A 14,514-nucleotide genomic window follows, 5' to 3' on the forward strand; every position below is an offset into this window, starting at 1 on the left:
CTCTCTTTCCCGGGGTACGGTGGTTAGCATCCCAAGGAGCCCAGAGCCTCAGAGAATCAGCAGGGGCAGCCACATGCACCCCTGACCCTGGGAAGTGACCTGCCTGCTTTGCTGGCTCCAGCAGGCACGCCGTCCGCCTGGCCTTGCCTTGCCTGACCTAGAGTGCAGCCTTCCCACCTTCCCTGCATTGGCGGAGGAGCTCATGGATGGACTGCACAGCCCACCCCCCTCCCCCGCCCCCCGAAAAGCACTGGAAGAGGAGAGGCCCCGCCGGGGCACTGGACTGAGCCTGTGGACCTTTGCTGGACAACCTCCGGGACCTCACATCAATTAGACAAGGACAGATGTGCCAGGCAGGGTCAGGCTACCAGCATCATGCCTCCAGTTCTGACGCAGGGCCGCGGCTTGTACCCCCAGGTCAGCTGGTCTGTGTGGCCCACAGGGTGTGGCCTGTAGCATTTCCCCCAGGCTGTGGGGGTGACCCAGTTTGTGATAATTTGTTGTGGTGGCCCCAGCAAACAGACACAACTAGCAGGCATGGGTGCCTTTCCCAAGGTCACCTTAAGGTCCCCTGTGGTGTCTGTGCCTCACACAACCCACCTGCATCCCAGGCATCAGGGTGAAGAAAGCAAAGAAGGTGCATGGGCCCCTAGAAGGGCCCTTCCCTGAGCTCCTACTCCTCATGTCTGCTTTCACCCTGCTACCAATCACTGTGGCCAGAAGGATGGAGGGAGTTGAGTCCAGTCTGGGCTGGGTATATTATCAGATGGAAGAGGGATGCTAGGTGGATAAAAATAATACCCACCACGATGGCCGTAATCCTGGCAGTCAGGCAACGCGCTTGAAGGGAAAGCAAAGCAGGAATGATTATTGTAGGTAAGAGCCCAGAGTTCACAGGCACAAGGACCTGGGTTCAGTGCTCGTTCCACAGCTCCCCAGCTGTGTGACCTTTAAGTTGTTAACCTCTCTGTGGCTCAAGTTATTTAGCTTATCAAAGACAAAACCTGGACAAGTAACAGACGATTTTATGGGGACTATCGCAATAGGGAGTGCTCTCCAGATTATACACCAACATGTGCATTACCTCAGGTAATGTACATTGTTCATCTGTAAAAGGCTGAAAATATCCATCTTATAAAGGTGTGAATAACCTATGTAAGTAGCACAATGCTGGGCACACACAGGGTTGCCCTACTTAGCAAACAAAAATGCAGGACAATTTAACCTCCCGTGTAAACAGTAGATAAGATGATCTGTAGAATATACGTATATGAAAAATTCACCTGAAGTTCCAATTTAACCAAGCACCCTGTATTTTGCCTGGTAACATTTGGCACACAGTAAGTTGACAAGCGTTAGTATATTAAGTGGGGAGATTTACCCCCACTTAATATACGGGGGTAAATGATGTCTCTTCCTGCTAAACAGCGCTTTTCTTTGAAGACCATCTCTGATCTCACAAGAGCACGGGCACAGCTGGGGGCGGGGCAGATGGTGACCACAGACACCACCCAGGGCTTCTGCAAAGACAAGTTCACCTGTGTTCTCCAGCCCTTTTGTTAGGGGGAGAGGCTGTCCTAAAGCTAATTCCATACAGGCTTTGTGGACTCCACCCCCACCCCAGGCCAAAGCCACAGACACTGGGAACTCCACATCCCATCACCACCCAAGGGAAGGTGGCTGGGACCTGAGGGTGGGGTTAAGCAGCCCGGTGGGGATAAAGCCAGACACGTTGGTTTTGGGGGGTCCCCCATTTTGACTCCCCGCCAGCTCGCAGCGTCTGGCCAGCTCTGAGAGTGCCTTTGGGTTTCCAGGTCGGCGGATCGGGTAGGACGCATGAAAGACTTTATTTCCCTATTTTCTCCCTGAGTTGTACATTTTCCTTATTAACTTTTCCCTTGTAAATAAACCTTTTATGAACCTTCTGTGTGTGCCTGTAGTGGAGTATTCATAAGTCCCTTGTAAGCGCGGGTGAGGACCCACAGCCAGGAACCCGTTCAATATCGGGGCTGCCCTCTAACACTCTCTCAGAACCTCACCGGCTGGAAGGGGGGCCTTTTCCCCACCTGTAACCCCGCGTCCAGGGCGGTGAAGGTCACCTCAGAACCGAGTGAGGCGATGCACATGTAGTTGTATCGTCTGCAGCGCGCGCCCTGTTGCAACAGTCCCAGTAAAACCAGCCTGTTCCTGGTGCGGGTTTTGTCTCTGAGGAGTTAAGTCACTTGGGCGCAGAGAGGGCAGGAAACCACTCGCTCGGTTTGGACCTGAGCGTCACACGCTCCCGTTTTATTTCGAGAAACCCAACATTCACGCAGGCGGAGGGACGGGTTCTCGAAAATCCCTGGAAGCCGCTGCTGTGAGGTGGAGCCCCGGAGTCTGGCGCTTTGAAACGGATCTCGGGCGACGCTTTTATTTGCGGGGGGCGCGCCCGTGAACGGGGTAACAGCGCCCCTGTTCCAACCGCACGGCCCTGTCACCTCGAAGCGGGTTTTGTTTCCCGGTGAGGAAACGAACTCGCCCCCCGGGCCGGCGGGCCCGGCGCAAGGCTGGCGGGAAGGCGCTGGGAGCTCGGGGGACCGCGGGGTACCCCGGGGGGCCGGCTCCGCGCCCGCACTTCACTTCCGCCAGCAGGCGGGCGGCCTTTCCTCCCGGGATGCCCCGCGCCCGCCGCGCCCGCTGATTGGCTGCGCCGCCCCACGTGACGCGGCTGGCGGCGGCGGTTGCCGGGGTGACGACGGGAGCGGCGGCGGTCGGCCGGCCAGGCGCGGTTGCCCGCGGCGGCGCTGCAGGTAAGGCGTCTCCCGCCGCCGCGACTGCGCCCCTGAGGCGATCGGGACCCCCGAGCTCGCGTCCCCGGGCGCGAGGAGCCGCGGGGGCCGCCGCCGACGCTGCTGAGCGTGCGCCGGGAGGACAGTCCGGGGGCGCCAGCGCGGCGCCGGGTGCCCCCGCCTCTCGCCGGCGACCCAGGCCCCTAACTCCGACTTCCGTTAAGGACATCCCAAGGTCACCCCGCAGGCAGCCCCTCGTCTTGGCCTCTTCGGGCCAAACTTGGAGGGTCCCGCGTCGTCCAGTTGGGTAATGGCGGCTCCAGCGAACGGCCGGGGGCGTGTGGACCCGTCCCGGGCTTCTCCCCGCCCCTCGCCCTTCTCGCGGGCGCCGCGGGCCGGACTTCGTGTCACCTCAGCACGCCCCGGACGCCTGCGGAACACTGTCCTCCTCCGGACGGCCCCCATGTTTCCCCTTTACTATGCAGCTTGTAGGCCCCAAACTCCTTTCATAGACCTTAAGAAGAGGCCGCTGCAACTCGCAGGAAACTGGAGAGTCTCCCCCAGTTTCTGCGCGAGGTGGAGCCGGGGCCTGAGTGGCCTGGAGCCGCCCTGAGCGGTCCTGAGACGGTCGCCGTCTCTCTCGTGGCTCCCTGCAGACCTGGCGAGCCTGGAGCTGGCGGGCCGCGGGGTCCTCGCTGCTCCTCCAACACCCCCAGCGCCTTAGACGTGGGCGGCATAGGTTTGGAGCAGGGAGAGACTACTGCGTTCAGTCTTCCTGACCAGTGTTCACATAATTCAGATCAAGTGCACTGTGATGAGTGGACAAAATGTCAAGTGCCGGATTCTGGGATTCTTAGAATTGGAAGAAATCTGATAAACTGGTGAGAAGAGTTGCAGTGATTTGGCCCAGGTCAGGGGTCCATGTATGGCATATTAGTCTTTAAATTCCTGTGGGGTCAGAGCTGGGGAGTGGCCCAGAGAATGGCTGCTTCTGCGACCTCTGGGGTGTGTTTGGGGGTGGGGGTGGGGGGCCGCGGGAAGAGTAGAAAGAAGTACTTAAAAGAAAAACAGGTTTATGAGTTTTGCAGTGTTTCATTTAAACATTTTGGAAATGTAAAGAAGATGTTGGCCATTTTTTTTTTAAGATTTATTTATTTATGCGTACAAGAGCTGGGGCACAGTCAGAGGTGGTGGGAGGGAGGGATGAGAGGACCCACCAGAGACAGAACTCTGCATCGAACTCTGCTGCAGTGGCTGCGGATGGTTTAACAGTGCTGTGCTTAATCCCTTGCACCACCAGGGAAGCCCGATGTTGGCCTTTTTTTTTTTTAATTTTTTCAAAGATTTATTTATTTTTATACAAGAGCTGGGGTACAGGCCAGAGGCGCAGGAGAGTGAGAGAATTCACCAGAGACAGCGGGGAGCAGAACAAGCAGACGGACTGAAATACACTGCTGAGGGGAGCAGCGGGGAGACAGGAGAGGTCTACCGCGCCATTTGGGCAGCTCCTTGGCCAGGGCTCAAACTCGTGCTGTGGTGGCTGCAGATAGCTTCATAGGCTGTGTCTTAACCCCTTATGCCACCAGGGAGACCCTGGATTTTTCTTTTTAAGATTTATTTTATACGTACAAGAACTGAGGTGTAGGCCAGAGGTGTGGGGGCTGGGTGGTGAGAGGATTCATCTGAGACTGATTGGGGAGCAGATCAGGTGGATCTACTGAAATACCTTGCTAAGGGCAGCAGTGAGCGAGACAGCAGAGGTCTGCTGTGCCATATGTGGGTCAGCTCCTTGGCCGGGATTGAACTCACGCTGCTGTGGCTGGCGATAGCTTCATAATGCTGAGACTTTTAACCCCTGCTCCACCAGGGAGGCCCCCCTTTTTGTGAATTTTTAATATTTCTTACTTAGAGGCAGAATGAGAGACTGGTGATTTTGTCTGTTTACATCAGATTCATTCTAATGTGTATCCTTCCTTAAAGTAGCTGAATTAGGCCCTCCTCTGGTGGTGCGGGGTTGAGTCAGCGCTGTCACCCCAATGGCCTGACTGATCCTGGACCAGAGGGCTAGCCCACATATGGTACAGCAGACCTCCCTTGTCTTTCCTGCTGCTCCCCTCAGCAGTGTATTTCAGTAGATCCACCTGTTCTGCTTCCCACTCTGTCTCTGGTGAATCCTCTCAACCTCTCGTACCTCTGGCCTACACCCCAATTCTTCTATGCATAAATAAATAAATCTTTTAAAAAAAGAAATCAACGGAATTAACCAGCTCATTACTCCACTTTGTTTAAATGTACATTGTCAACTTGCTTATGTGAATTATTCATCATCGTGGTACTTTAGGAAACCCCAAATAAGAAAACTTATCTCCCACACTTTCACCAGCGGTCCTTGACTATCTCGTTTTCACCGTCCTCTCGTCCTGTCTGCGTGACCGTCCTGCTGTAGTTGTCCTGGAAGAACAAATTACTTTTGACGTTGGCCCCTGTATTTCCCGGCACTGCTGTAATCAGTGAGCGTAGACTCAGCAGCGCAGATGTACTGTCTCAGTGCTCTGCAGGTGAGGGGATGAGATTCCTTTCACTGGACCAAAATCAGGGCGTTGGCAGGATTTGTTCCTTTCTGGATGCCCCAGAGGAGAATTTCTTCCTTCCCTGATGCCTGGTCCTCCGCTTCTGACCAGCCCTTCGTCTTCAAGGCCACAGGGGCCTGTGGAGGCTTACACAGCAACCCTCTGACCCCTGCCTTCTTGCTGTGCTCTTCCCTTGAACGCTTGTGATCACGTTGGGCCCACAAAATAATCCAGGATAATCTCCCATTTTGAATTCAGCAAGATTAGCGTCCTTAACCCCCCCTGGCACAGTCTGACATATCCAAGGCGTGGGGCTCAGGACGTGGCCATCTTGGAGGGTAACTGTTCTGTCCCCACAGACAGACCCTTCATGATAGTTGAAATGAAAGCTTTTATCTTATTATTTTTGCCTTGTAGAGATTTTTGCTGTGAGAATTAACAGCGACGGTTCGATATGGGAGATATTCTGGCTCATGAATCGGAATTGCTTGGGCTAGTGAAGGAGGTAGGTGTACACACAAGAGGCCGCAGAGAGAGAGACCTCGGAAGTGTGGGAAGTGGGCGTTTCACAATGCAACAGGCTGTGTGGTCCCTTAGGCTGTTTTCTGTATCCTTACATTAGAGTTCTCTGTTTCCATTGTATCATTTTCCATGTGTTTATATTTTGTTTTCATCACTAAACGAAAATCTTAAAACTACTTTTGAAAAATCTTCTAAAGACTCTCATAAAAGCATCACACATAAAAAGCGAACGTCCTGGCTCGCGGAGTGACCACCATGAATGGTTTCGTGTGTGGTCTTTCCAGACCTTTTTCTACGAATATTCATAATATATTCACATGTCCGTAGTGTGTTTCCCAAAGTGGGGTGACAGTGCTGTTGTGTGGCGCCTGTCACCTGTCAGCAGTAACCATGCGGCGACACATGTGCTCTGCCTCGTACTTTTCAGTGCTGCTGGCATCTCACCGCGTGGCTGTGTCCTGACTCATTTCTTGCCTCTCACTGGACATATCGGCTTCCCGTACTGAAAGCTCTAAAAGGCTGGCACCCACATCTTGTGCCTTTTGGTCTTGGGGCCTGCACGTTCCTGGTGCTCATGAAGCAGTTGCTCCTTTTCCTGTGTGACTCAAGTGATCACTGGGCAGCGAGACACATGGCACAGGGGCCGGGGTGGGCACACACCCTGGAGCTGCAGCTCTGTGGTTTGTTAGTTGTCACAGCAGGGGGCGGTGCCCTGGACCAGGGGAAATGGCCTGGTGGGGGGAGGGGGGAGAGAATGGTGGGGCAGCCTGAGAAGGAGCCTGCAGCTGTGTGAAGAGCAGCCATGGAGCAGGGGTTCTAGAACCCCAGGCAGGGCTCTTTTCAAGATGCGGCTGAGCCTAGTGCTGTGCTTGGAGGTCGCTGGTGACATGCCCGTCTTTAGCTTCTGTTTGTAGGAACAAGCGTTATTTCTAGTCCCTCCATGACAAGGAGCAAATTCCCAGAGACCTGCTAGGCCCAGAGTCCTCAGGCCTTCTGCTGACCGCTTGCCTTGTTCAGATCACCGCACACAGTTAATGTTCTGCTATTCTAATGAAGCAGGCAGACCGCTCACCTTTTCCTTCTGAAAGCAATTTCTTTTCTGGAAATATTTCTTTGATTCCGTCTTTCTAGGCTTTTAGTATGAATATTGATAAGTAAATCATGGATTTGGGTGCCCAATTACCTCTCCCTTTATAAAGTGATTATAATATTGAGCTTGTGCAGTTACTTTGTTGATGTCGAAACATACAGCTATGTATACATTGATGTTCTTTTTTATAGTATTTAGATTTTGCGGAATTTGAAGACACCTTGAAAATATTTTCAAGAGAATGTAAAATAAAAGGAAAACCGTTATCTAAAACAGCAGGTGGCCCCTTAAGGGACTCCAGATCATTGATCATCCAGGTAATATTTTGCTTTTTTTAAAAATCTGTGTAAACAAGATGCTCCCAACTTGTGAAACTTGCTGCCAGTAGAGAATGTTGAAGTTTTTTTCTGGGGATCTGGTCAGAGTGCCTTGCAGCCTGCACAGGTGATTAGGCATGCACTAGTAATGTCATCTGCAAATCTCTGCTCTTCCTAGGAAATGGGTGGTCACGTAAGGTCTTTCTGTACATTTATAGAAAAGAAGAAAAAAGAGGAATCCCTACAGTGCTAGGAAAGAGACAAATGTGATCCTCAATTGGGTGATCTTTAAGTGTTGATTCTGGGCACTAGGAAACAGTGGTGAACAAAACCCAACCTAGCCCAACCCAACTCAACTCAACTCAGTCCAACCCATCTCAACCCAACTCAACCCAACCCAACCCAACCCAACCCAACCCAACCCAACTCAACTCAACTCAACCCAACCCAACCCAATGTCTGCACTCATGGTGCTTGCTTTCTAGCTTGGGGTGCTTGGAGGGGCAGAGAATGTGAGACTGACATGGCAGTGTCCTGTCAAAGGAAGGTCTGAGCAGCTTGGGAACAGCAGTGGGCTGAATGGCCTCACTTCTCAGTCTTAGGAAGGCCTTTCAGAATCCTCCTCTCATTGTCAGATGTCTCCACTTCAGGCAAGTGATTGGTTCACTGTGAGAACTTCCAATGACAAGAGAACCAACATGTTGTTTCAGCTTTGCCTGATTTCATTATTTTTTAATAAATGTATTATGTATGTATGATGTATTTCAACCTAGCACCTACTTCCATAAACAAATTGGGACTTGATTTGCGAGCTTCACCCGAGGAGCCAAAAGTCAGGCCCATCTGCTTGGGGCCCCTGACTCCCAGGGGCAGGCACAGGGCACCGTTGGGAGGGACACTGTCCCAGTGGCCTGTGGGGCTGCGCCCTCTGCCCTGCTAGGCCTCAGGCACCTGGACACTGAGTTGCCACCGCTTCAGACCCAGGCACCTCTGTCTGTGCTGCCCCAGGCAGCCCTGTGGACACCTCCCAAGCCCAGAGCAAACTTTCCAGACCAGGAAGCAAAGATGTAGTTATTTCTAGAGACGGAAGCAGGGGCTGTTCTTAGTCTGCATGAAGCTTGGTATTCAGAAAATCAGCCTCACTCCCAGACACTGACAGCAGCTGGTGTCCCAGGTCCCTTTAGCGTGGATGGCACCTACATTTAACCTCGAGTTGGGGAATATGTAAGCATCTCTCAGTGAAGGTAACATTGGAGGGAATACAGCAAATCCTCAGTAGCTGACTAGTGAACATTCAGCATCTTTTGTAATGCTCACACTAACCAGATTGTGTGACCTTATTGGATAAGGTCAAAGAACTCTGTGTCCAGAAGCTTCCGCATCTATGTGCTGTCTCCAACATTGGTGGCTGTGTACATTTTGCACTAGGTTTGACATCACATTTCAGTTGTAGCTGTGTCTGAAAACAAATACCTCTTTGGGTCTTTGTTTTTTTCCTAAAATGTCATTTTAAAAAAGCATGTAAATTTTACCATTTTAACTATTTTCAGAGGTACAGTCAGTAGTGCTAAGTATATTCACATTGTTGTGAAACCAACCTCCAGAACCTTCTCATCTTGCAAATCCAAAACTCTGCTCCCATTAGGCAGCAACCCCCAGCTCTTGCTCCCCCAGCCTGGGGAAACCACCATTCTGAGTTCTGTTTCATGGATTTGACTCCTCGAGACACCTCTTGCAAGTGGAGCCAGTGTCTTTTTTGTGACTTGCTTGTTTTACTTAGTGTAATGGCCTCCAGTTTCATCCATGTCGTAGCCTGTGCGGGAATTTTCTTCTTTTTGGGGGGTGTATGATATTCCACCGTGTGTCTAGACCACATTGTGCTTATCCACTCATCAATGGACACTTGGGTTGCTTCTGCCTCTTGGCTGTTTTGAATAGCGCTGCTCTGAACATGGATGTACAACTGTCTGTGACCTTCTGTAGAATTCTCCAGGGCACATGCTAGAGTGGGAATGCTGGATCAAGTGGAAAATGTATTTTTAAATTTTTTGAGGAATTTCCATATTGTTTTCCACAGCACTTGCACCATTTTTCATTTCCACTAATGGTGCCCGAGGTTGCAGTTTCTTTCCAGCACTTGTTATTTTATGTTTATTTGTTTATTTTGCTTTGATTGCGGCCATCCTGGAGGGTGAGAGGCGACATCTCATTGGGGACTTGGCTTGCATATCTCTGATGTCTCTGAGCCCATTTCAATAGAACTTGAAAGAGCTGGAAACTTCCCGATTGGCACAAGCATGTCTACTCTGCTCATCCCCACCAGCTGGGCCCCACCCTGAAAAGTTTCCCAAACAGGAGTACCTGGAGCAGGGGCTTAGCAAACTCTGTGACGTGTCAGTGGGGCTCAGCAGATGGGGCATTTCCCTAAGCTCAGTCCCACAGAAGAGTGTGTGTGTCTGAGCGTGGAGATTCTGGCTGTGGTCACAGATTACACAGTTTAAGATCGTTACTATCTGTGATCACATGAGCTGTGGCTCTGGATTGCTTTCGACATAGATACTCTTTTAAACCATTTCCAGGAACAGGATATGAATCATAAGTTAGGATGGATGAGAGATGTGATAATAATGACATAGCACGATTTATCGTCCCAGGTCTGCACTATAGAATTTAGAACAAGCTGTCCGTGGGCCCTTCGCAGTCACACCGCAGACACCAAGAGTCTGCGCCCCGTTCATACAGTCGGAGGGCGCTTGTCACGGGCCCTCCCTGGGAGGACACCTCCCCCAGAGCGGCCGCAGGGTCTGTTCGGCGCTCAGCAGGGGATATAGGGCTGGGCTCCCCATCACCTTTGTGTCAGTCAGTAACAAAGCAGGGGTCCTCAGGCCGGGTGTCCCCAAATTCTCCAGAGGTGACATGCGGGGCTGCCTGTGCTTTGCTGTGGCAGCCCCCTGTCCACGTGGATGCCAGGCTGTCCTTTCCCATGTCCAAGGCCCACAAAGGGAAAGAGGCCTTTGTTAAGGAGGACAAAGCTCATCCGCGTGCTGCCTTTGCAAAATCGGGAGTTTTGTGAAATGTATGCCAGTTCTTCTAGAATAAGGATCTTCAGAGTCGGATGATCTTGCTCACATGACATTGAGATATGACATCACCTGACATTACTGTGATGTTGTCACATCTGAAGTTTCCTTATTAAAGAATGTCTTTGGCTTAAGTATCATAACACCTTGCACATTGTTCTCCGTGCTCTTGTTTTTATTCTTATGCTCATTTTGGGGGAACACAGCAGTGCCCCATGGTTTACATACAGCTACTGTTGTAACAGACTCTGATGATTCACAAAGTCTACGGTATTTATCACCTGGCCCTCCTGGAGGAGGTGTGCTGACCCCTGAGGACGCAGGTCTGTACACATGGTACCTGCCCCAGCCAACTGCAGGGAGCGTCGGAGTCCAGGGAAACAGCACACTAACCTGCGCTTCCATCTGTTTCTTCAGCACGGAGTGTCTTTAGGAGTTTGAAGATCGGTCGGCAGCATCGGTCTTCGAGAATAATGCAGACAGGCGTCTTTTATAAATCAGCTTCGCTGTGTTTTGTTGTTTTGTTTAGTAAGCGCGAGCCCTTAGCAGTGTTCCCAGCCTGAACACTGGCGTGTCGGGAGAAACACATGCGCATCATATAGATAAACAAGACTCTTCGGGTTTTCCTACTGCCTGTATTCAGCCGATGCATGTATCTAACTAAACTGGATTCCTTCTTAGGCAAACGTTTTTTGCATGTGCTGCCTTCTCTCTCTTTCTGAGCCTTTGTCTTTTGTTTGACTTTCCGTAATTCTGCCTGGATCGCTTGATCTGTCTTGTCTCCTGAGCTTCCTTAAGGTCTGTGGTGTTTGTGCTCTCTTCGCCCACGCATTCCTTGAGCTCGGCGCTGCAGTGCCTTGGTATTTGATGGGTCTCTTTCAGGAGCCTCCAAACGACAGTCGCTGCCTGCCAACTCCGCTCACAAGGCCCAAGATCCAGCATGCGGCTTAGAGCTGCAGGCTGCAGCCAGGCTTACTCTGCTTTGTCAGTAACAGCCCTTGGCCCTTCCACCCACCTTCACACTTGTGGATATTGTTTAGTGTCCATCAACAGTTCTGCGATTTGGAAAAAAATATTTCTGATTTTTTTTTTAATGGCTTCTCTGTTAATAAAGTTATATCTGCATCTTTTAGATCATATCTGCACAGGGATGTGGTGGCTGCCCTCCTGGCCAGTTTCCACCTGTGTGAGGCATGTCCTGCTGAGGCCTGGTGGGGTTCTTGGTCTGGCCCGTTGTTACCATTTCATGCTGAGGGTCAGTGGGTGACATCCAGGGGGTGATGTCAGTGTGTTTATATACTCATGAGTTAGTGGCCTCAAGTGTGATTTCTTCCAGTTCAGAGGCCTTATGTGCCTCGTCTGTTGTTTATAATGCCAGCACCTGGTATTACAAAGGGGTAGGGAACCGGGGTCGGTCTGAGGGAGCCCATTCTAAGAAGCTTGAAGCTCTCTGGTCTCCCTTTTCCTGCCCTTTATTTCCAAAAAAGGCACTTGGTTTTCCCCACACAGGAGCCAGGGAGTTTATGGGATACACAGTGTATTAGGGGGTTGTAAGAATTTGGGGTGTTGGGAGAAGGGATGTCCCTTATGACTGGGGTTCAGCCTGGTGTCTTCTCCACAGAAAGACCTCGTTGCTGCATTTGACAGCGGAGACCAGAAGGTGTTCTTCGACTTGTGGGAGGAGAACATTCCTGGCTCCGTCCGAAACGGAGACTCCTTTGCCCAGAAGCTGGAATTCTATCTTCACATCCATTTTGCCATCTATCTTCTGAAACACTCCGTGGGGAGACCAGTAGGTTCACCTGGGGATTGGGTCTGTCCAGATGATTTAAGGAGTGTGTTAGCTGGTTGCTTCCCAGACGAGCATCGACCTGGTCTTGTGGCCATTTTATCACACCCCCTCCCGGAAGGAGGTGTCTCTTGATTTTCTACCTCGTTCCCAGCAGTTTCTTTTTTTTTTTCCCAAGGTTTATTTATGCATACAAGAACTGGGGCACAGGCCAGAGGTATGGTGGGGGGGTGAGAGGATTCACCAGAGACAGAGTGGGGAACAGAAGAGGCAGATTGACTGAAATACACTGCTGAGGGGAGCAGCAGGCAAGTCAGGAGAGGTCTGCTGTGCCATGTGGGTAGCTCCCTGGCTGGGGATTGAACTCGTGCTGCAGAGGCTGCGGACAGCTTCATAGATTGTATCTTTAACCTCTTGTGCCACCAGGGAGGCCTCCCCCAGCAGTTTATTTTCTAGCTTATTTGGAGCTTCAGTCATTTCTGTAACAGAAGCGCCATTATTTTCTTGAATGCCTCATGTTTTTGGAAACTCAGCACTTCTCTGGGGAACAGCAGCTGTGAGCCGAGTGGCCATTCTCGCAGGCTGCTCACGTCTCGCACCCACGTGGGTGAGATCATGGAAACTTTTCATTTTCCTTTTGTTCCTGTTTTCTCATTTTTCCATTTGACCTAAGATTTAAGAAAAATCAAAGTTGTATCGTTTTTAAGTTTGGTGGTCAGAAGAGGGCTAACAGCGCAGGTGAGGTGAGGTGTATTGCAAGAGCATGCTTCTTCCAGGGCCAAGGGTGTGAGGGAGATACCTGGTGAGGCCAGAGGCTTCGGAGAGGGAAGAACCAGCTTCCAGGCTGAGCAGCTCACAGAAGCCCCATGAGGGCATCTGCCCAGCCGCAAAGGTGGCGAAGCGGGCAGATCCGGCCTCGGTTAGCTAGACAGCAGGCTGGCGGGATGGAAGCTTCTGTTTCCAAAAAATAGGAAGGTTCCACTCACCTGCAGAACCCTCTCCTAAGGGACCCTCAAATGCAATCCCATATTCATTTGTGATGTAGCTCACCCTGGGGACCTGCTTCAGTAAGTCAGGACAGACCCACAAGAGGAGGTTTTGTCCTGCCCTTCAAAACGATGTTACGAAGAAGGTTAAGGACGTGAGGAAATGGTAATAATACAGTGAAGAAGCAGCCTAATGAGCAATATGTCTAGTTCTCTGAGCTTCCTGACAAAGTTCATCAAGGGGTGAAACAGGGTGATGCTAGGTTGGCTGGACAGTGGGTCTGCTGGGCTGTGTGGGCCAGATGGAGGAGGCTGCCCTGCGTCTGCAGAGATGGGGTCAAGGGGCTGCTGGTGGTAGCCAGAGGCCTCAGACGAGTGTCTGTCCTTCCTCCTAGGACAAAGAGGACCTGGATGAAAGGATTTCTTATTTCAAAACCTACCTGGAGACCAAAGGGGCCGCCTTGAGCCAGACCACGGAGTTCCTCCCTTTCTACGCCCTGCCTTTTGTCCCTAACCCTCGGGCACACCCCTCGTTTAAAGAGCTCTTCCAGGTAAGCCAGGGCCTCTGAATCCTACCCAGACCCTGCGGGTTCACCTTAAATGTGCCCTCGGTGTCTGAGTGATATGGTAAAAGCTTAAATCTGCTGACTTTTGTATCTATAGCTGCTGTCTTTTATATTTTAAAAGAGTGTTCTGCCAATTTGCTTTAACAAACTTATCTTGGGCCATCAAGTATGATATTTGGGTGGCACTAAGACTTTGTTAACCACAACTACCATAAATATTTTTAAAGGTAAATGCCGCTTAAGCCATTCTGTGTGTACTTTTTTAGCTACACCAAGAATTAGTAGCCTGAAAAGTAACTAGGGGACTTTACGCAATTACTGGTCGTGCATATTTTAATTTGTATTAAAATTTCATTCACCTGGTGTGTATGTGATCATCTGAGTGTACACTATTATTTCCACCAGGTTATTTGACTGTAGCTCTTTGAATTCTTATATTTCAACTCAGTTGGCATTCCAGCATAACATTCATTATTATTAACGAGCTTTATCCATGGTCGAAATGATTGTTTACTTGCTAAAATTAAGATGTCCTGCTGAGAGGTTTATTGAAATGTCTTTAGAGACTGAGATGCTTTGGTGTAATTAGATTGCTTTTTCTAACAAGTGCACACTGTTTAAAAAGATCTATTGGGTTGTTGGAAAAGTCATTATGTATTTTTTTTCCTATGTTTTTCAAACAAAAATGCGTCATGGCTTGTCTGACAACGCAATATATGGAGCTTACTCACCTGCCGCTGAAGAACAGACACAGTTCTTGCCCACAGCCAGTTCCATTATAACCCGGGAGCACTGCCTCACCGCTCCTGAGTCTGCACTGCTACGC

The 14,514-nt window shown here is 50.6% G+C and overlaps 1 protein-coding gene across 4 annotated transcripts in view; it reads left to right on the top strand.

Annotated features, from left to right (window-relative positions):
* Positions 1-2,741: 2,741 nt before the first annotated feature.
* Positions 2,742-14,514, top strand: part of ARMC9 (armadillo repeat containing 9) — a 136,984-nt gene continuing 125,211 nt past the window's right edge. For 2 of the 4 annotated variants that reach the window (XM_037524213.2, XM_054700155.1), the window contains exons 1-5: positions 2,742-2,789; positions 5,756-5,843; positions 7,142-7,267; positions 11,969-12,139; positions 13,518-13,673. In XM_037524213.2, coding sequence (XP_037380110.2) covers positions 5,793-5,843; positions 7,142-7,267; positions 11,969-12,139; positions 13,518-13,673 — 504 coding nt within the window. In that variant the 5' untranslated portion in view covers positions 2,742-2,789; positions 5,756-5,792. Of the gene's footprint in view, positions 2,790-2,928; positions 3,076-3,567; positions 3,650-5,755; positions 5,844-7,141; positions 7,268-11,968; positions 12,140-13,517; positions 13,674-14,514 lie in introns of those variants that run through there. The other 2 variants (XM_037524215.2, XM_037524214.2) reach the window with 2 other exon arrangements.

Source organism: Talpa occidentalis, unplaced genomic scaffold (assembly GCF_014898055.3).
Source record: "Talpa occidentalis isolate TD23 unplaced genomic scaffold, MPIMG_talOcc4v2.1 talOcc4.3, whole genome shotgun sequence".
In the NCBI taxonomy this organism is placed as follows: Eukaryota; Metazoa; Chordata; class Mammalia; order Eulipotyphla; family Talpidae; genus Talpa; species Talpa occidentalis.